Genomic DNA, 23,749 nt, shown 5'->3' with positions numbered 1-23,749 from the left:
TTCCATCGCATGAGGGCATGCTGAATGTAGAGTATAGGGTCCAGCGCCGGAGAATCCTTGCTGGAGCTGGAGGCTACTCGACTATACACACAGACAGTGGAGCTGTTTGCAGATTGCGAGCATTTTGACTTGTTGCGTGGTGGCGATGTCTCGCAGATAATACAACTACAAGTATGATTATATAATATATATATTTTATAAAAAGAAAAATGTGTGTCTGGTAAGAAATATGCTTGGCGGGTAGATTTTTCCCATCTACCCGCCACTGGCCGGTGAGTCAAAAAGTTAATTTCGTGCCCATGATGCAGCCAATGTGACACTGGCTCTGTTCATGGTCACGAATTGCTAGAGCCATATGGAATCCGCGATCACGGAATCGCGGACGGAATCGCGGAATTGAGCAATAAAAATGGAATCAACTATAAAAAAAAAATTAATTAAAAAAAGTTTTTTTTTTTTTTTTTTTTTACTTTTTTTTTTTTTATGTTGTGGGACTTGTACAGCACTTTGTTCAACTTTGTCAGTGCTGTAAAGTTTAAACCTTTTTAAATCTTAGACAAACAAAACACTTTGCTTTCATGAAATATTGTAAGCAGTCATTTGAGGCTTCATAAAAGCAGCACAATGAACACAAATCTGTCGGTGCCGAGTCCGACCTCATCTTAAATAACAAACGGCATTGCTTGTTGTAGTTAACAAAGAGAGGCAGAGTTGATTTTGCAAAAATATATATACCTTTTTATTTTTATTTTTTTTAATAATCGAATTTTTTTTTCATATTCGAATGAAATAAATGAATGAAGCTTCGAAGTATTTAAGACAGCCCTATTAAATGGACTGTTATATCTTATTAAATTGTGGACATTTATTCATTCCCACTTATTAGACACTATTTCTGATGGTAAAATGAGCGTACAAAGCAAAATACAGAATTCTGAAATATTAAAACGGAAAAAACGGAATTTGGAAAAAAATAAAATGGAATTTGGAAAAAAATAAAACGGATTTCATATGGCTCTACGAATTGCTTCCAGCTTCATCGATTTACTCCCAATGACAAAAGTGTTTCTGTTTTTTACATACTTGCGGCACACCGAACAAGTCATCACTCCAGCCCCAGCATCATACTGGAGCCAGTCTCTTGAGACACCGCTAACGGCATCTCCAAATGTCCACTCCTCTCTAAACTTTATTTTATTCGGTGGTCCCGGGAACACTGCATTATCGAGATAGATAAGAGGATCTAAAACGGAAAACAAAACACAAACAAACAAACAAACAACAAAACAAAACAACGGGATCTGTGGCTTAAAAGAAAAGAGTCAGGGGTGGGCTACTTGGGAGCGGGGCTGTGTTGCGTGAAGGCAAGTGTGAACAGGTGGATTTTTAGGTTGGTTTTGAAGAGGTTGATGGTGTCAGAGGGAGCCTCGGATGGAGGGCGAGAGGGAGTTCCACAGCCTGGGGGAAGCTACAGCGAAAGCTCGGTCTCCCAGTGTGGAACGCCTGGTGCGGGGGATGGTGAGGAGGTGGGAGTTGGAGGAGCGGAGGCCTCGTGCAGTCGTGCTGTAGTGTAGGGGTGGAGTAGGTTGGTCAGGTAGGAAGGGGCCAACCCGTGCAGGGATTTGTAGGTGAGGAGGATCTTGTAGGGGATATGTAAGGGATAATGTATAGCTACGAGGTCATTGTTGCAAAATAATTTACCGACACGGAGTTTAGAACACCGAGGCGCCGCGCAGAGGTGTTCTAAACGCAGTGAAGGTCAATTATTTTGCGACAATGACCGAGTATAGCTATACATTATCCCGCTTATTACATGGCTAACTTACTAACAATATACCTAATTCATTTTACACCATCGACAAGATGAGATCAAATGCAGACGCAGTTGTTCTGTGGCTCCTCTGTCAACGCCGGCAGCCGGCAGGTGTGTGGTCTGATTGCACTGATGAGTGCAGCTGTGCATATTGGTAATGCTTAGCTTTCGTGACTGCGATCAAAATGCTTGATTGTGATTGGTCAATAGCGCTGTGTTACCCGTATCAGCGGTCATTATTGCGCGTTGCCCATGGCAGCGGTCAGTTATCGAGAAATAATTCACTGCTGTCAGGGTCAACCGAGCGCTATTGACCAATCACAATCAAGCATTTTGGCTAATGTTAAAACCCCATGTAATAAAGGTGGTTATATCATGGGACGCTTCGACTGTCTAATTTAGTTGGATGATTACTAGGGCTGTCTTAAATACTTCGAAGCTTCGAAGCTTCGTTCGATGGCACAAGCTTCGAACATTAAAAAAAAATCGAAGTTTATAAAAAAATAAAATAAAAATCAAACGTTATTTTTTCAATTTTTTTATTTTATTTTTATTTTTACTTCTGTGTGTGTGTGCATGGGGCCATTGGGTGGGACCGGGGGACAAATACACTGAAGGAAAGTAACCCAGCTCAGCACTGCCCAAATTATATCATCACTATTGCCTGTTTGAAGGATATCATCCTCAAACACATATACACCACCTACACGCCTATTCTCAGTCCTTGCCCCACAATGGTGGAATGAACTACCCACCCCAGTTAGGACATTCGAATCCCATCCAATCTTTCGCCATCGACTAAAGACGCACTTCTTCAACCATTATCTGAAATGAAAATAAAAATCTAGCCCTAACTAACCTTACTGTCATGCACTTGTCCTAATAAACTAACCTACACTGTAACACGCAACACTTTGATGAATATTGTTACTCAGCTGATAGAGTTGTATCCTTCCTGATGACCTGTCGTACAGAACTTGTAAGTCGCTTTGGATAAAAGCGTCAGCTAAATGACTAAATGTAAATGCCTTGTAGAATTCCACACATAAGAAAGAAAGATACTGGGATGAATAAACAAAATAGGAAATAAAATGTAGAAATGCATGCAATACATAAATAAATATGAATCTCCATATATGAAATAGAACATTTAGATAAGGTGCTACTGAGATGTTTTGGTGAGTTCTTTGTTTTTTTGTGGAAGTAGCCCTTCTTAAAAATGCATGAACATTCACTGATAATTGGTCTGTAGTGGAGTCTACAAGGTCTACATTGCCGGACCATGTCGAATCCGGACCTTGTAGACTGACATAATTCTGTGCATAGTTTAGTCTACACAGGCCATATTTCAAATAATCAAAATCTTACTTCATTCATCTTAAACATTCTTGATTTGGGGGATTGGTACTAGTTCCCATGAAATCTGAAGTTGTTCAAACGACAACAGCGATCCACCTTGAATTAAATCACACTGTGTTGGCTGCGTCACAGTCACGAAAGGGGCTACTTAATTCATGAATCCAATCCACTTTATTTATAGAGCACATTTAAAAACAACAAAGTTTACCAAAGTGCTGTACAAGTCCCACAACATAAGATAAAAAAAATTATATAAAAAAAAATATTAATTAATGAATTATATATTTTTTTAATTCGAAGCTTCGAATTAAAATCGAAGCTCGGCCCCGAAGCTTCGATTGCCAAAAAAAATTCGAAGGTCAGCCCTAATGATTACATACATTGACCATGCTTTCTTTGGGGCTGATCGGTTAGGCTAAATGCAAAAACGTTATTACTTCCCAAAGACAATGAAAAAATTAAAGCACAGTCATTCATTCAAAACAGCCAAAGGCCCACTTTCTACACTTCATATAATCATGTTGACATATGGACGGTTTCAAATTGACAACAATATCATTCTGAAAGGACTCAAATTAATTCCCTGTTGCTAGATTGGATTAGATTACATTTAAATGTATTGTCATCATACAGCACAAGTACAGTACAACGGAAATAAGTTTGCCAACCAGAGTGCAAATGTAACAGTAAATTGCAAATGTAACATCCAATGTACAGGTGATTCAACTGGGTATAAAATATATACATTTGTACTACTGAGTATAGTGCTAATCAGATGTATATACAGAGTTGTAATATTAATATGATACTGATACATAGGGATGCCCCCCGGACCCCGGTTTTAAACGGGAACCGGTACTATATTAGAAAATACCGGAGTATTTATAAGCTCCGACGTCCTCGGTACTGCTATCGATACTCTAGAGAAATTATTATTATTATTATTATTATTATTATTTAAAAGTTGCGAACGATCTCTCCTCTCTCTGTCTCTGCACGAGAAGCAGCGAGTCATTATTACACACACTCCTCGCGAGTCGCGCTACACATACATACGGGTACTCCTTAATGAAAGCGCTGTCAATAGTATGCAGCTGCAGCACGTCAGACAGCAGCGCTTACAAGCCCCGCACATACAAGCCCCGCTGCCCCGCACACCTGATGTGCTGCAGCTGGAAGCATCTCAGCGCTGTCTCCGTGCCGACGCGCGCTGCACACAGACACAGACAGCTCTGCATGGACTGAGTCGTGATGGCGGATAGAGCGAAGCGTTCACAAGTGCAACAAAACATTTGCCAGTAAGGGTGGCAATACGAGCAATCTATCAAAACATTTGTTTGCAAAACACTATATTAGTGTGCAGAAATGCGCCGTATTCGACTGCCTTGCGCGCAGTGGTCCATCTGCATCCACGTCCACTGCAGCCGGTAAGCCAAGATACGGAGTTTCCTAGGCTAATAACGAATTATTACAAATAGGCTAATAAACAAAATAATTGTTTAGCTACAAATACTACAATCTAAAAACTTTTTATAGATCGTCAAGCTGAGGTCAGCCACCAATGTGTCCCAGGCCAGTGAGCCCACCACACATCCTCCTCCCTCTACCTCCACCACCCAAAGTCCTTTCTCCCTAGCAGCTAGAGGAAAGATGACAGAGGATAGGGTGAACGAGTGTCACAGGGCTGTGACAAAGTTTGTTGTCAAAGGCCTGCACCCGTTCTCTACAGTGGAGTCCAAGGACTTTAGGTAACAACTAATCATTCAGTGTATATCGTTTTTTTTGTATACATAGTTGTCTAACTTGTCTGTTGTTGTTATAAGTTATTATTGAAGCAGCTATTCCCACCACTCCACACACATTTACAATAATTCAATCATTTCTAATCTTTACTGTAGGGAGATGACCAATGCTCTCAACTGCAAATATAAAAATCATAAAAAAATTATCAAAAAGAACCGATAAGAGTATCGATAAAGTACCGAACCGTTAAGGAGTATCGATAGGAGTAGTAGTATCGATAAAATCCTAACGATACCCATCCCTACTGATACATGTATAAAGACACTATGGTAGTAAGTCATACTGGCCAGCAGCGTAACTAGTAAGAGTAGGTAAGGGATATGTATAGATGTAGATATTGTATCTACAGCATAGCTGTCAACATTGGGATTTGAAAAAACGGGATATTTCGCCCCCGGCCCCGCCCCCTCCCAATGTAGTCTCCTCCCCCTCGTATGTATGTACCGTATATTATATGGAATCGCGAGGCCATAGATTTAGAATAGATAGAAAAGGGCACATTGTGGTGTATCATTAATTTGTTGAATACAATTGGATTTTTATAACGTTGACACAAATTAAAGAATATTTACACTAAGTTCTCTTTTACCTCTTATTTAATTCATTCATTAATTTAATTGTAGGCACTGTTTATATTGTACATAGTCCTGTGTGTTGTATATTGTGTCCTATGTTACTTTTGTGTTTATTGTCTCTTTCTATATACACCGTGGGAAGGGGGGCACGTAATAAACATTTTCTGTATGTCTTGCACAAATTGGAAAATGACAAAGTTGACTTTTAACATGTGTCTATAGTGTCAGACACTAATAGTAATGTTAAAAACGGATACTGCTGTAATATAAAGTGAAATTCTACCATGTGTAAGATCCTGATCAAACTGGCCAGTATCACGTCTTCGTCTGTTTGGCTCTCCATCCAATTCCTCTGCGTTGTGTACTTTTAATGGTCCTGACGTCTCCGATACCGGTTGATAAGATCCTTATCTCCCCCGTTAGTGCAATCCATAAACCATCCTAATTCTCCACCTCCGTAAGAATTCGACACTTCGACACCGTGAGATACCTTATGAGGAAAAGCGTTGTTTTATTGCTATAAACAGAACCTCATAATCAGATGTCAGATGTTATCAAATTGTATCGTCCTTGAAGAGTCTATTCTAATGATCTTTCGGTGTGTTCGTCTATCTAATGATCTTTCAGTCCAGTCTATTGTCCCTCTGTCTCTCAGTCCAACAGTGGTCAGGCCTGTTCGTTAGCCAAGACCATCCTCGTGGTAGCCGAAGCTACTGATGATGTGGCATTCTCCCCCCCCCCCCTCTGTGATAAGAGGAGAGAGAGAGTCTCTCCTGGTTTCTTCCCTCTTAGTCTCAGCCAGATTTTAGTCTGCCTTACACCCGGAAACACCGTTCGACTTATAGATGTTCGTCGTCGCCACGACGGCCCCGCCTTCTGGTTGTCATGCGACGTGTTGTCATGACAACTGCTAACCTTTCACACATTAAAATGCAGTTTCTACTGTTTCATTAAAATAAACCGCTCTCCCTCGCTCTGGGAGACACTTGCTATCAGTGTTATGTCTCCGAGGAATTAAAAACAAACCCCCTCGCTGGCAGTGTGCTGTGACACCGCTTCTTCTCCACCGTCAATATCATCCCGTGATGATAATGATATTACCCTCTTAAAGCAGTTTATAAACCAAATATACATTGAAAAAACCACCATTTTCTCTCACATGCCTCAATGTATCAACTTTAAACATACACTAAATGTTAATGTTAGAAATGTTAATTTCCATTATTTCCACCATGTGCAACATTTCCTAAGAACAGCAATGTCCATTCTATCAACTCCAAATCTGTGCTATGAGCTCAATTCTCCCGGTGCATGCAGAAGTAGACTTGCTGTCTTGTTTTGGATGAATGAGTAGAAATGAAAAACGGAAATCTTATTTTATTAAAGTAGTTTTGACATGTGATGTAGATAAAGATATTGTTTCATTGTGTATTGATTAACTTTACATATTTGCTCTTCATTCATATTACAAAAGTTATACTGCCACGTCTAATACAGCAATGGATTATGGGTAAATGCAACGTTAAAGCAGTGCCAATGTAAGACTGACTTTACATTAAACGAATGACAATAATATAGTATAAAGCAGGGTATTATTTGGACTAAAGAATGGTGTTGTCTCACCCTACTCGCATATTGAGGGAGAGCACCATACATTATGATTATACACTGAGAAACCACGGCCGAGAGTGAGCGCTGCCTTTTGTAGGTAGGTATTTGTAGAATGTAATACATTTCGCGCTAAACCCCTCCTTTATCTGGTTGCTGTTCTTCTTCGGGTTGCAACCGTCTTCAGGTCTGACTTCCTGTGCTAACGTTCTAATCTCCACTGCTGCCACCTGTTGTCACGGAGGGGAATTGCAGCCATTTTGTAAAAATTAAATAAAAAAAACAGGAAAAATATGGGAACGGGATGACGGCGGGAAGGAAGGTTGAAATACGGGACAATCCCTGGAAAACCGGGATGGTTGACAGGTATGATCTACAGCTATGTAAAAACGATTATATGCAGGTATGTACAGATGTGGATATATATATCAAGTTTGTTTATTATTAGCCTTCCTTTTAGGGATGCCCCGATCGATCGGCCACCGATCGTTATCGGCCGATAATCAGTATAAATATGCGATCGGTGATCGGTGATAATGCTTTATTTTCGCCGATCGTCTGCTCCTCCTCCAGCTCCTCCCGCACGCATGTAAACACGGGTCTAGTCTAGTGAGACGGGACCTCCATGAGCTAACGTTAGCTACCGTTACAAAATGACCCAGTCAACTATTCACTTTTAGTTTAATACATGATGAGGCATTGTCTAACTGAACGGTATCTAGCCGGCTAGCTACTGATAGCTCCTGATATCAACAAATGCTCCAGCAATAGTCTAGTTATCTAGTACTAGTCACAACTAGTGTATGATACCTCTGTTAGCTCACGTTAGCTTAGCTCACTGTTCAAAACGAAATGTCCCATTCAACTAAATAGTTCACTGAGGCGTTGTCTTAACGTTATATTTCCGGCTAGCAGTAGCTACAGACAGCTCCTGATATCAATGTCTTATAACACTCATTCGATGCATATTCGAAGCCCGGCTTGCGTCGCAGTCACTAACGGGGATAGCTGAGGGAGTAGGGTATATCTGCAGAGCCTAGGGTAAATCTGCAGAGCCGAATGTGATTTGATCAAAGCAGAGTATACACACAGACAGTGGAGATAGCGAGCATTTTGACTTGTTGCGTGGTGGCGTTGTCTCGCAGATAATACAACTACAAGTACAAGTCTAATTATATAATATATATATTTTATAAAAAAAAATAAAAAAATTATATAATTTTTTTTTTTTTATTAACACTTTGGCTGCCTAATAGGCTTGGGCGGTATGACGGTATTAAGGTATACCAGGGTATTTAGAAATACCTACGGTATTGATTTTCAATACCGTCCGTCACCGTCAAAATCACAGATGCGCTTCAGTTTCTATAACAGTGAAACGGAGTTTTGAGTGTAGTGCACACACTGAGTGTAGTGCACACACTCGCCAGCAGAGGGCGAGACCGCTCTAGTGGAGCGAGTGGGTCACAACGGTGTAATGTTGCGACAGTGCTGTGAAAATACCGTAAAGCGTTGTGACGAGAGCAGTGTTGTTGTGGTCCTTGTGGAGCAATCAGTCTCTTATTATATGTGAACTAAAGAGTACAAGGTTTACACAACAGCCCCCACCCGCCTTTTTATTGTATTTGTACCGTCCTGTACTATCCGCTGTCAGCTGTTTATCTCTCTCTGTGAGCTACTGAGCTTGAATAAATAGCGTTAGCTCAAGTTAGTAGCGTTAGCTCTGCGGCTAATCTTGGATTACCCTGAACTAAATCAATGGCTAGGTTATAAAGCATTCGAGTAGTTTTTACTGCACATAGAAGTAGCCAAACAACGGGAGCATTTCGGGAGCATATGACCAAAACCCAGGCAATTTCTAGCCCTTAAGGAATCAAATAGTCTGCCATGGCTATAGGCTAGATGCTAACGCTAAAACGGTGCGGGCTTCTACCGGTGCGGGACGGGACTATCATTCTGAGAGCTGACGATGATTTGTTTACTTGGTAACACGTAACACCCCCCCCCCCCCCCCCCCCCCCGCTGATGAAAATGAAAGTCATACCGTCAAATACCGTGCACCGGGGTATTATAACATAAAGGTTTGCCGGTTTGAAAATAAGGATACCGCCCAAGCCTACTGCCTAAGGTTAAATTCATGATATACCATAGATTGCCAGCTCTATTTGTCTATGGAGAAAGTCCCCTTTGCAGGGCTATAACTTTTTAAATTCTATTGCTACATTGCCATTATTAGGGCCCATTCAAAGTCCTATATGTATTGTTCATTGTGTAGCAACGTTAAACTTTTTCATTCACATATTCATAGTAAAGTATGGTCTAATGTATAAGTATGTTTTCATCTCTTTCTGCAGCTTTCTCCAGAATGTGATATATAGCCCCAAATGCATTATATTGATGATGAAATACAGTTTGATGGCAATCAGCGCGATATAAAAAATTCCAACTAGACGTACTTCTAGAAGTTACTACACGTCATCTGATGTTGACCGGATGGGCGAGGGGGCGTTTATAATTCCGTGGGCAGCGTTATACCAATCATCTAATGTGGGTCAAATGTTGATAATAGCAGTTAGTATCGAAGACGGTAACGTTACACCAGGGGAGGAAATTAGGCCACTTTACTGGCCAAATGCTAGTATTTTTTACGTTTGGCTGTTAAAAAAAATCAGATACCCGCCAGTTGGCTGGTAAGCCAAAAAGTTAGTTTCCTCCCCTGCTGGCGAGTATACAAAAAAATAAAACATTCTGCAATCACTGCACTGGCAAACGGTGCACGTCTTCTGAGTGTTCGCTTTAGTTGACAGTGCCACGAGAGCACTGCACAAGACCACCCGCGGACATATAATGTTTAATAAACGTTTGCGCAGTACTGGCCAACCCGCGGACATATAATAATAAAAGTCCTGTGGTACTAGGCTAGCCATCAGGAGCACTCGCAAACAGATAACGTTAAACACAGCAGAAGATGGAAAACAGACAGACTGACCAACGGGGAACTGCATCCAACCCTAGTACAACCCTCGAGTATAAGTTACTAAGGACACATTTAAATCACAGAGGTGTAATGTTAGTCTACTGGAACTGTATACAGTGGTTAGCTTCTAGTTAGCGTTTTAGCTATAGCTGCTTGCTAGCTAACGCTAGCCCCGTGTGCTCAAAGCAGCCAGCTAGGTGTATCTGTTATGACTATAATGTGTCCAAAAAAGCACCGGACTACGACGAAAGGTTAGACATTTTATTTCATGCTCAAAAGCCCCTGGCTTGCACATCGCAGTCACGAAAGGGGCTAGCTCAACCAGTGCACTGTGCACAACAGCACACCAACCCAACTGACGTTACCACAACACTAGACGGTATTCACAGCACTGTCGTAAGACCACCGTGCTGTCTTAAAGGCACAGTGTGCCTACCCAGATGCATACACAACATTGACGCGGCTTGACATACAAAGAAGTAATTATCACAATTAGCGATTTTTTTTGTCTGGTAAAAAATCTGTTTGGCTGGTAAAAAAAATCAGATACTCGCCAGTTGGCTGGTAAGCCAAAAAGTTAGTTTCCTCCCCTGCGTTACACGCTGAAACTCACCCCAGTCTCCGCGCGCCGTTGGGCGATCATCGTAGAGTAGAAATCTTATCATTATGGGATATATTTTTACCCGGTCCATCTCCAGCTTGTATAATGGTATATACGTCCAAATCATGTTGTTTATCGAGTTATTGCCAATCGATCACTGTGTAGCGTGACGAGCCAGAGTCCCATGACCTATAGCGAGCGCCCGGAAGTACTACGGACGTCTAGCACAACCTCTATGGCACATCCTGTTTGGCGATTGCGCCGATCGGCCACCAGATGGCGCTCCTGAACCGCCAGAGAGCTCAGTGGGTCCTGCTGGTGGATCTCAGGCCAGCGGAGGGGACATATGAATCAGATCGCAGATTTTTGAAATATTGATATAAGGACGCTGTACAGCGTCCTCCGGCAACTTGAGCATGGCCCGCAATGACGTCAAAAGACGTTTCATGGCAGTCAAAGTGTTAATCAAAAACGATCGGTATCGGATCGGTATCGGCCGATATGGCTCAAGACGATCGGTGATCGGTATCGGTGGCAAAAAATGTGATCGGGGCATCCCTACTTCCTTTCACTCAATGAGACTGCGAAGGCAACCATCCTCCCAGCAAACATACTCATGGTAGAGCACTTTAAGTGTCTTGGGATTAAAATATTCCCCACTATTAACCAGACAGTAAAGTATAACTACTCCTCCAGCTTGGGTGACAGGATTACGAATGATTTTAAATGGTGGTCCAAATTAGGGCTGGGCGATATAACGATAACGATAAATATCGCGATATATTTTAATAATCGATATCGAATATCGAAATTAAAAAAAAATCGAAAAATCGTTTTTTTTTTTTTTTTTTTTTTTTGTTTACCTGCAACAGGGCAGTTTTAAAACAAGAGACAGTGGACAGACTTGTCTTTCTTGCCTGCAACTTAAAGTAATGGCTTTGCTTGTCCAAATGACAATACTGACCAAATTCAGATTTCTTTTTCTCTTGTCCATTTATTTTGTTTGCTTTCTAATTTAAAATACATTTTGAAACCGTCTGTACACAGTAGGCTATGTGTGCTAGCAGAACTAGACTCCAGTCACGAGTCACAGTGCACATGTGCGGTGGTTTGTCCACCAAAAAAGCGCCAAAAGATCGAAAATAAACTAGCAGAGCCAGAACTGTTCAACTCCTCTGGAGCCACAGCCAGCAGAGAAGCCGGTTTACTTTAGCTTTTAAACCAGCTGCAGCCTGAGAACTGGAGTGTGAGGGGATGTAACACTAAAGATGGTGGCAATGACAAAGAATTACTGCAAAATATACATACATCTGTTGTTAAAAAAAAAAAAAAAAAAATTATTTATTTTTTATTTTTTTATACTTATAACAATTCGATAATTATCGATATCGAGAAATAAAATAAAATTATCATATCGTTATCGCGATATGATTTTTTTCCATATCGCCCAGCCCTAGTCCAAATAACAGGCCCGTGCCTCAATAATTAAGATGAATGTTTTACCCAGAATTAACTTTATCAGCTCCATGCTACCGTTATCTCCTGTTGGTTACTGGCAAAAACTGCACTCTGCTGAATATAAATTTGTCTGGAACAACTAACGCCCACGCTTAAAGAGATCCACTGCACAGAGGAGTAAATTCGGCGGGGGTTTAGCATTTCCAGACTTCAAATATTATTTTCAAGCTTACTCTTTGAGACCTCATCACTTGGTTTGACGCTCAAGCAGTTGTGTCCTGGCGACCATTGGAGGAGAAGATGGTGTCCCCACATAAACTTCAAGATATTGTGTGTATACCAACATTTTAATTAAGCAATGCAAATTACGATTTGGCCCTCTTATCACACATGTGATCCAGATTTGGCGTGACACCCAGAAGGTGTGCACTAACCGCCATAAATGGCACACGCATTCCCCCCTATTCAATAACAATTGACTCCTTATTGGACAACAACCCATTAGATACCCTAGATGGGAAGGGAAAGGCATCCATACATTGGGGATCTTTGATGACTCTGGTCTCCGATCTTTCCAGGATCTATCCAACGGATATGATCTCCCCGGAAACTCCTTTTTCTTTTATTTACAAATGAGAGCAGCTCTGAAGGCTCATGGCGTTCCATGGGACGTTCCACTAGAGCGACACCGGTTTCACAAATTATTTTATGACAGGGAGACATCGAGAGGCTTCGTCTCTGACTTTTATCGGCACTTACTTATGTCCTCATATGAGGAGTAAGGACCTACCCCTAGATACGATTTGGAGAAAGGATATCCCTGAGTTGGATATAGATTTTGATTGGGATGCAGTCTGGGAGAACGAGTGAGTGTTCATGTATGTTGGTGTTTTTGTTTTATTTATTATTTTTCATTCTCTGGTGTCCTAGGTATATTTTCGGATCCCCTTCTGATTTGGGTCTGGTGGTCGTGGGCTCGGACTGGGGGGGGGGGGGGGGGGGCGTGGTTCGGGAGCTCTGCGAGTCGAGGCATTAAAGAGGCGTGGTGCTTTGGCTCGCGGGGGCGCCGGACTGTGGGTCCTCCGGGGTTGTGGCTCGCGGCTGCCGGGTCGCATGAATATTAAAGGCAACCAACTTGTGTTCAGCTTTTCTCTGATTGGCCGCGACCCCCCGCCCCCTTTTGCTGCGAACGCGGCAGGCAAGCGGCAGCCGTCCCAAATTAAATCCATCAGTGGAGGAAGCGGCAGCGGCCCCAAATGAAATCCATCAGTGGAGGCTGCATCAGTGGAGGACGCAGGCTGCTGACTGATTATGAAATGAATGAATGAAGCACGGAGCATAATGTATAATGTTATTTCGGAGGACGCAGGCTGCTGACTGATTATGAAATGAATGAATGAAGCGCGGAGCATAATGTATAATTGAAGCGCGGAGCATAATGTATAATGTTATTTCGCGAGGCTGCTGACTGAACTAGAAACTGTAACGTTATTATGTTATTTCGCGTTTTTAACAACCAACTACCAGATTCACTCGTCACTGTACATCACTTCTGAAGTATAAACAAACTATACTGCTGTGACGATTTTGAATATCTTAACATGTATTTACGCCCATACAATTTTTTAGATGAATGATTGTGGATATAATATAGAAAACACATCATTATGATATTGTCAGATGGCGCAAAATACAATGGTGAGTGAGAAATGTATCTCCAGTGATAAAACCCAGTGCTCTATGATACACAGCGTGGATGGGTCTGGAGATGGAGGGGACTCAGGAGGCTCATTATAGTCCATGTATCTATTTTTCCTTTATAATTGTCTCTTATTTTAAGTCTGTTGGAATATTTTATTTTTATATTATGTCTTGTCATTATTATTATTATTATTGTTGTGGATGTAATGTGATTTGTGTTATGTTATGTCAAAAAAAGAAACTGAATAAAAAAATTTGATCACAAAAAAAAAGTGTTTATTATTTGTCATAATAAAATACATAATACTTTATGATGAAATGCTTGTTTTGTGTATATATATATATATATGTATATATATATATATATATATATATATATATATATGTAAGAATAAATATATATACAGCATTATTTGTACTTGCTATCATACAGAGTTATATGCAGGTGTATAAGTAGGTTGAATAATTATATGCAGGTACCGGTATATTCAGGCAGATATGGATATATATGCTGTAAGATATAAAGCTATATTTGCTAATGTAATAACAGGAAATACACCTGGGTCTACTCTGAACTGTTCCCTAGTTGTTCCATAGCAGCTGAATTCCAGTGAAATAATAATAAAAAGGTGTAGTTTTAAGTATGGAGAGTTGGCAATTCCACACACGGCCAATTGGGTTCCACTGATGAATCCCGTTAGTTCTGACCTATCCACCTGACTACAAAACATTGATTGTGCTGTGGATGATTTTGATGCTGGTGGTTTAGATTAGAAATTACTGTTCTGCTAATGGTATTATTAACTACTAGTTCTGTTTCCCCCTGGGTTCCAGGTTAGTTGTGATGGCGAAGAGGATCGCTGACAAGGAGCTAACGGATAGGAACTGGGATCAGGAGGATGAGGGAGAGGAGGTGAGTTACTACTAGGGACACTAGACTGCAAATTATGTCCCCAACAGAATACTTTGTCAACATCTGCAAATTTCTTTTTTATATATATATATATAATTATATACACCACCTGTTTTATCTATAAGATAATGTTTTCAGTCTGTTCACCTCACTCCACAAATTTGTATGGCACAAAAATGGGATTCTCAAGCAAATTCCCTTTTTTTCTTCTTTTTTTATATATATATATATATATTAGTGCTGTCAGGCGATTAAAAAAATGTATCCAATTAATTACAGGATTTGTAATTAATTAATCTCATTTTAATCGCATAACCATTTTAGGCCTGATATTCTATATTCTATAATCATATTTCAAATGACATGTGTCCGGATGGCAGAATTCAGTACTGTATCTACAAAACCTGTTTAATCATCTTCCATTTATTAATTTGCTTAGATTTTTCAGGTCTGGTCAATTTTAGCATGGTGTTATTCACAGTCAAAGATAAAAAATATTTAATTGATATTCTCATTTGGTTCATTACAATTTACTCAAACCTAGTAACAGACACAGTATTTCTGACACTGGGAATACATTCCCTGAGATCCATAGATGTCCCTAGAATCGGATACCAAGAACATGCAAATGGACCATATAAAAAAAAGTCTGTAAATGTGTATTCTACGTTCTTATGGAATGAATGAGATAAAAAAAAAAAGATTTTGTAATTAATTTTGAGTTAATTTTCATAACACGATAATTTGCTGTGTAATTAATTAATCTAATTAACGCGATAAACTGACAGCCCTAATATATATATATATCGATACTTGGCCTCACTGTATCGATATATCGTCAATGTCATGCAAAATATTGCAATATATCGCAAATCGCAATATATCAATATTTCCTTAACCCCCAGTTGCTACATTAGAAGCTGCACATTACAACGTTTCCCAAGGTGACTTGCATAAGAAATCCATCTGCCGCCCACAAGATTGCGAATTTGGCCTGGAAAACTGTATTTCTCCACTCAAATTGAAATCAAAGGCCATGATAATTTATAAGCACAGCATGTTAGTATAATTATTTTGGCTCTGCCTTTTATTTAATTCATGGAGTTTGTTATGGCTTGGTAAATCTTGCGGCATCTTCGTGAGGACTCAGGAGCCAGCAAGTGGTACAGCTGATGGTGTGAATCCCTATTAGAAATAAACGATAACAGACCGGCCGGGTAGTGCAGCGGACTAAGCGTCTGTCTACCACCACAGAGACAGTGGGATCGAATCCAGCTGTGGTGCCTCCGGCTTGGCCGGTCGTCCATACTAACACAATTGGCAGTGTTAGAGGGTGGGAAACCCGGCGAGGGACACCTGGATTATCTGTGAACACATTGTCATGCAGCCTACCAGAATATTCAACCTCATCCGCATCAAGGAGGGCTCCGATAAACTTGTGACACAAATTCCAAAAGGATGTTTAGGGCTAGGTAAAATAACCAAACACCAATAGATTGTGATAAAAAAATTTCCTACTGCAGGTACAGTTTTATATAGCTATAAAACAATGTTCTGCAAGTCCTACTGCAGGTACATGAAAAAAAAATTATATAGCTATAAAACAATGATCTGCAAGTCCTACTGCAGGTACATTAAAAAAATAATTATATAGCTATAAAACAATGGAAAATGTCACTGTGCATTTATTTTCTTCTAGGACTACATGTGTGTGTGTCACCATAGTGATGGTTTCATAGCTGCTGCTTGTGTAGAGGTCTCACTTGTCCAAACTACAGTATGTCAGTTCAGTAGTAGCTTTTCATTGAGTTGTACTCGGTAGCAGGGTTCGAAATTAACGGGGGCTTGGGGCAAAATGCCCTCGAAAATTGACCAAATGCCCTCGAAAATCAGTTAAGGGGGGCAATAAAAGCCCCTGACAGTTTACTAATTATATATATGCTCTACAGTGCGAGCATTTCCCTCGTATTTGGCCCTAATAATATGTGTGTGTGCAAACCGGAAAAATCATTTACTTGCAGAGTGAAGATTACAAAACAGCTCCGCTGTTAATAGTTAAGAAACTGGACTGAAATTCAGTTTTTGGGTGGAATGCAAGGAGGCAGGGAGGCGGGGCCCGCCTTCATTTGTAGTTACAGGGTGCTTGTGCGAACACAGACAGAGAGCTCTGCTTTTCAGCAAGCATGCATAGTGCTGTGTAACATTAAGTTACACTGCTATCTTAACGTTAGCAAGCTAAGCATCTGCATAGCGCGACCTGTGTAACGTTAAGTAACTTGTGTTCGGCGGGGAAAGACCGTTCCATTTGTAACACAACTCCAAAGAATAACATCCAAATGATCCCGATGCGCATTTCCTTCATTCCACAGCGCTGAGCGCGCAACGTATTTCATTGATCGATCTGACAACAACACAACTTGCCCTCAGGGACAATCATATTTAATCTATTTAGATAGAGTATGTATGTATTATTTACAGATAATTGAAGGTACCTCAAAACATGAAACCAAGCCATGTCACACATTGTGTGTGTGTGTGTTACTTGAACAATTGCCACTCTGCTCCTAAATTTCTGTGTGCTCCTAAATTTGTATTTAAATTTTATTTATTAACATTTTAGCGTAGAGCCCTATATATGGAGACATTAACATTACGTTATCAAACATAGGGACGAAGACTGTAAAAAAAGTGTCAACAATGTTTTATAATCTTTGTTAATTTTCATTATAAAAATGTTGTGCCCCCGAAAAAGAAAAAAAAGCCCCCGAAAATCAATTAAGGGGGGCAAAAAAAGCCCTTGAAAAAAAATGTTAATTTCTAACCCTGCTCGGTAGTAGGGACGCCTGTAGCTGTTCCGCAACCGTTGCTATTTCCGGGGTATGCCTGATTGGCCCCGACAGGCACGTGACCCGCCGCGGCCACGCCCCGCGGCAGCCTCAGGACGCGGCAACGAGGCTGCTGTGGTTCACAGGCGCTTTCCGCCTTCAACGCCGCCTGCAGCATTAGGAAGGAGTTCGCGGCGCCTTTCACATCGCAGTCATCAGTCATAATAATCGCGCCGCAGTCGGCAGTCATGCAATCATTTATCATTTAACATTTGAAAGGCATACATTGTTGTATGAAATAAAATAGTATAGAGACATATGTACAGCGTCGCGCCGCAGTCGGCAGTCATGCAATCATTTATCATTTAACATTTGAAAGGCATACATTGTTGTATGAAATAAAATAGTATAGAGATATATGTACAGCGTCGCGCCGCAGTCGGCAGTCATGCAATCATTTATCATTTAACATTTGAAAGGCATACATTGTTGTATGAAATAAAATAGTATAGAGACATGTACAGCGTCGCGCCGCAGTCGGCAGTCATGCAATCATTTATCATTTAACATTTGAAAGGCATACATTGTTGTATGAAATAAAATAGTATAGAGACATATGTACAGCGTCGCGCCGCAGTCGGCAGTCATGCAATCATTTATCATTTAACATTTGAAAGGCATACATTGTTGTATGAAATAAAATAGTATAGAGACATATGTACAGCGTCGCGCCACAGTCGGCAGTCATGCAATCATTTATCATTTAACATTTGAAAGGCATACATTGTTGTATGAAATAAAATAGCGGGGAGAATATGCTCACGCGAGCGGCATCGCTGAGCTCTGGTGACGGTCTTATTGGGGCTTATGCCGAGAACAGCAGTAACACAACATTGCAACTGTTGTTACTGCTTTCTGACCGAATTAGTCATTCATTTGTAGCTATAAAGACATATTCATAATCCAACATATGTGTAAAGAAACAACATATTCCGATTGGAAGGACTACCAGCTCCTTCCTGCTCGCGTCTCACAGGGCTGAGCTGTGCACGGCTTTAGTCTCACTCGAGTGAGGAGGAGCGGAACTTCGGAAGACCGCTGGTTCTCCAACATACAGCGGTGTGCTCTTCAGAATGTACCGGGAGAAACGTTTACTGTACCCCGCAGACATAATCGTTATTAGTTACGTTATTTCTGACCGAATTAGTCATTCATTTGTCTAGCACAGTCTCTAACAGTGTAACAGTAAGAAGCATTTTGGATAAAAGTATTCTGTACTTCTGTATGACAACAATGTATGCCTTTCAAATGTTAAGCGATGTGAAAGGCGAAGCGAACTCCAGCAGTAGCGCGCTTGCCGCTGGGGCTGCCGCGGGGCGTGGCCGCGGCGGGTCACGTGCCTGTCGGGGCCAATCAGGCCTACCCCGGAAATAGCAACGGTTGCGGAACAGCTACAGGCAGTAGGGACGGGCACGGTAATGTTTTCCCAGATTGAGTGCTCATGAATTACTTGAGTATTGATTGAGTACTTGTTTATGCTTTAGTTTTAGAATGCATGAAGAGCACGGCAGCAATAACGATGCACAGCAATTCTTTGTAATAATTAGATTACCTCAAATCTGTTTGCAGCAGATCTCTCCACTCATGGAAAGCTATCCAGCTGCAAGCTTGTCTAGTTTAGCACAATGCATGGAAGCAGATTAGCCTAGCTGTTGGCCAAAAACACCTCCTCCTGAGTTTTAAATTAGGCTAGTGGCATCTGCTTCCATTAATTTGTGCTAAGTTAGGCTAGCTTGCAGCCGGATAGCTTTCGACTGAATGCACAGAGAGGAAATTGGTATCTATCTTCTTGACTCTGGAGAAAACTGTAAGCGCATTTCCCATAATGTTGGCATGTTCCTTTTAAAGCCTTGTTGAAACATTTAAAAGGCTGTAATGTATCTTCCAGAAGGTTCATGGGGAACTCGAGTACCCCTCTTGGACAAGTCGGCCATAGTGGATCGTATTCTATGGATTCTGTGTGTTTTTTGTGAGTGATCCCAGTGAAAACCAAGCTAACAGTGACAATATGTCTACCAGGCAGGGACGTTCTCTATTGCCAGTCATGATGTGATGAAGAGCAGAGCAATTAAGAAGGCCAAACGTCGAAATGTCGGTGCAGAGGTAACAACACCAACACCAACACCTACACATCTGAAGCTGAAGCTTCTTCCTCCTTTTGCTGCATTTAAAAATATGATCTCTTGACCGCTGTGTCGACTTGTAACAGATTTGTTATTAGTCTTATTTATTGTGCCAATAAATATGTATGAAATTGCTGATAAACTGTCTTGTTTTGTAAGCCTGTCGTCACTGTAAATTAGGGTAACCTCTGTCTTACGAGTTGGAATAAAGGTTTGAAATGAAAATGAAACATGCATGCGTTCAGCTTTGGAACTTAGCTTTAATTACACAATTATTTAAGTTTAGGTGCTGCTGGGTGGCGCAGCGGACATTGCGCTCGTCACCAACGCAAGAGACACCGGGTTCGACTCCGGCTGTCGGCGTTGCCTCGGGCTTGGGCCGGCCGTCATACTAACTCAATTGGCAAGAGTTAGCGGGTGGAAGTCGATGGGTGGTAATCTGGACGTTGTGCACAGCGACTCCTACAGGTCGGTTGGGGGACGCCTGCACAGCAGAGACAGGAAATGGCGGGGGTAGTGTCAGCCTCCCACACGTTACACCTCGCCAATGAGAGTCCGCGCTGTCTGGTGAAAAGATGTGACAGGCTGCCTCCACATGTATCGGAGGGGACATGTGATGCAAGGCTTCTATCCTCCCTAAGACCAGCCTGTGGGGGGCATATGCGAGCAACGTTCAATACAGGGGAGGGGAGAATTGCCACGACAAATTGGGATGGGAGAAAAAAATTGTAAGAGGAGGAAAAAGTGGATACATAATTTTTTTTTATTTAAGCTTCATTCATCAGGACAAACGCAAACCTGTTAAAAAATGATTCTGACATGAAAATCGAATGTCGAGACTGGCACAACTATTCAAAAATTGGAACTCATCCCTAATTTGTATAGCACCTTTCATACAAGAATTGCAGCCCAAGGTGCTTCACAGAACAAATGGAGACATAGGCATAACATTTTCATGAAATCGACAGAATAAAAGCAGTGCAATAAAATAGCTCTCATTTACAGTGCAGTAATCATACAAATAGACGTAGAAAATGTGCATGCAATAGTGCAGTGCAATAAAACGGTTCTCATTTACAGTACAATAATCATAGCGTGGATGTAATGAGTCTTAACCCTTTCACTACCACACCACAGAAGGTTAACTCTTCCACTGCCGTAGTGAAAGGGTTAACCTAGTGTGGTAGTGAAAAGGTTAAGCGGCGGAGCGTATTAAAAGACTTAAGCTGAAGAGGCAGATTTTTGTGAGTAATGTTTCCTGTGTGTGTTCTAGAGTGAGAGCGGTGGGAGTTTCACAGGCTTCAAAGGGTTCGCGCTCGCCTCCACACCGGTCACCGGAGGCGCAGCCACGCCGTTTTCGGGCTTTGGTAACGGCTCTGGCTTCGCGGGCCTGTCCAATGGAACCAGCGTCACTCCGTCCTTTGCCGGTTTCTCTTCCCCTGCTGCGACGACCACTGCTACCCCCGGTGAGAGGCTTCTTCACTTGGCGGTTTGTGTTGGTCGGCACCTAGGGACCGATGCCATGTCTGAACTGAACTGAGTCAGATGCAGAATTCCTATTTGATCCACTAGTTTTACTGAATAGTATATACTAGGGGTGGACGGTATACGGTATAAACGGTATGAATTTGCTCTACGGTATGGATTTTGACTATACCGTGTAACCGGTAGAGCAGCTCTAAAAGAGCAATGATGTCATGTAACCACAGCGCGACTATTTCAATCGCATTTGCCCCTAAAAATAGATAGAATTAGTCATAGATAATAGATATGTGCAAACTGGAAAAAGTTATTTAGGAGGCTTCGCGCAGTGGGCGTGTCAACACGCAATTGTCATTTCATAATAAACACATATCACCGCGGCGCACAGCAAGTTTCAATTTCAGTTCCTGGCATTTTTAACCAGTGGAGAAAGGTAAGGGATTTCCCTATCGTTTTTCTTATATGAATTATTCTACGTTAATAAAACATACCTGGTGATCAACTACAGTTTGCTGTAAACATTATGATATGTGTGTAGTGTTATGATAACGACGGCTGCAGCGGGAGGACGGCTGCAGCAGTGGAGTTGCGAATAGCATGTAGCTGCAGAGCCGCAGAACCATGGGCGCTTTTAGGTCTGGTCACAGGCCCGCTCAACAGCGCCCCCCCACCCAACGGCTGAATTGCCAATGGCTCCTGAAAGCGCCCATGGTTCTGCGGCTCTGCAGCTACATATGCTTCTAGCAAAATCCAGCATCCAGCCTCGCTGTTTGCAATGGGAGCAGCACGGAGTCTCGACTCTGGACTTATTTTATTTGGAATATAATGACTTTATACGCAAAAGTAGCCTAGTTTTAAGTTAAAATATTATAAATCTACATGCCTTGAGGATGTCATTCTTTATATAGCCTGCCTATCGGGCAAAAAAAAAATTCTAACGGAAACACTGATACCGTGATATATACCGTTACCGTCTATGCTTCAAATTATACCGTGATATAAATTTTAGACCATACCGTCCACCCCTAAATATACTTTATTACTGAACAGTATATACTTTGTTTCTGAATAGTATATACTTTATTACTGAACAGTATTATACTTTATTACTGAACAGTATATACTTTATTACTGAACAGTATATACTATATTACTGAATAGTATATATACTTTATTACTGAATAGTATATACTTTATTACTAAATAGTATATATACTTTATTACTGAATACTTATTACTGAATAGTTATACTTTGAGGTCATTGGACAAAAACGATTAGGATATAATCCTTTTTTGTTCCTTCACTTGAGAGATCTATAGGGTTGGGTCACATTTGAACCGGTACCAGTTCCTCGAATTCTGTATCGTTACCCAACGCTACCTTAACACTTAACACACACACAGAAAATCCTCTGACCTCGTCTGGTCTTTCCAAAGACCCAAGAGATGGGACAGTATGTATTTGTGGAAAAGGCTCCCTCTTGTCTAGTATATTACACTCCTATACTAAACATGGGAAGGTAAGGGTGCGGCTTGGTAGCGCAGTGGACTAAGCACTCGCCTACCCCCTCTGGGATCGAATCCAGCTGTCAGCTGTACCTCCGGCTTGGTCAGTTGTCCCTACTAACACAATTGGCACTGTTAGTGGGTGGAAGCCAGTGGGGTATGTGTCCTGGTCGTAGGGCTGCCGCGGTATTGATTTTTTCCTTACCACACAAATTAGCGAAGACATTCAAACCGCCGCGGTAACCGCAATACAATAAAACATTTTTTTTAAATAATTTGTTCCTAAATAAACTTTTCGAATGCATTTATTTCTGTAGTAGTCTATTCTTTATAGCCTCTAGTCTAACGTTAAATATCCAGTGTTGTCATTAAGAGGACGACTTTGCAACAGGAATATTGGTTGAAAACAGCTGGTTGAAACTGCTGTTCTTGAAACTGCTGTTTGCGGTAGCTAACGTTAACCAAGCGCTTGGTTCAATAACCAACTAGGAATTAATTGACTGTCCTATCTATCTGCATAACAGATAATAATGTCATGGAATCGTTACTTTGTTCAACCCGGTGGCCAGCGAATTAACACCAGCTAGTGATGCATTCGGTTATTACATGGGGCTCACTCAAGAGTTAAACTGCTCAGTGCTCAGCCCTATCGTTACATTAGATAGCCAACAGTTTACTCCCTAACATTATGTGTAGCTGGCTATCCTTCAACGCATACCATAACACGGCCCAGGAGTACATTTCAGCTTATTCTACCAGGTGCCGCTTGGAGCTTTCTACCAACCTGTTACAGACCCGAGTTTATACCCAGCAAATAGACGGAGCTAACGTTTACGTGGGAAGCTGCGTTCAGCACACACACACACACACCACACACACACACACACACACACACACACACACACACACACACACACACACACACACACACACACACACACACAC

At 41.3% G+C, this 23,749-nt stretch overlaps 1 protein-coding gene across 1 annotated transcript in view; it reads left to right on the top strand.

Annotated features, from left to right (window-relative positions):
- The window catches only part of nup50 (nucleoporin 50), a 56,795-nt gene that overhangs the window by 8,934 nt on the left and 24,112 nt on the right, over nt 1-23,749 (top strand). Inside the window, exons 2-4 of the mRNA XM_084330235.1 lie at nt 14,730-14,808; nt 19,713-19,796; nt 21,090-21,282. Coding sequence (XP_084186361.1) covers nt 14,740-14,808; nt 19,713-19,796; nt 21,090-21,282 — 346 coding nt within the window. The 5' untranslated portion in view covers nt 14,730-14,739. The remainder of the gene's footprint in view (nt 1-14,729; nt 14,809-19,712; nt 19,797-21,089; nt 21,283-23,749) is intronic.

This window comes from Notolepis coatsorum (genome assembly GCF_963971535.1).
Source record: "Notolepis coatsorum genome assembly, chromosome: 15".
NCBI lineage: Eukaryota > Metazoa > Chordata > Actinopteri > Aulopiformes > Paralepididae > Notolepis > Notolepis coatsorum.
Note: the sequence above shows the minus strand (reverse complement) of the source record. Positions and strands in the feature narration are given on the sequence as shown.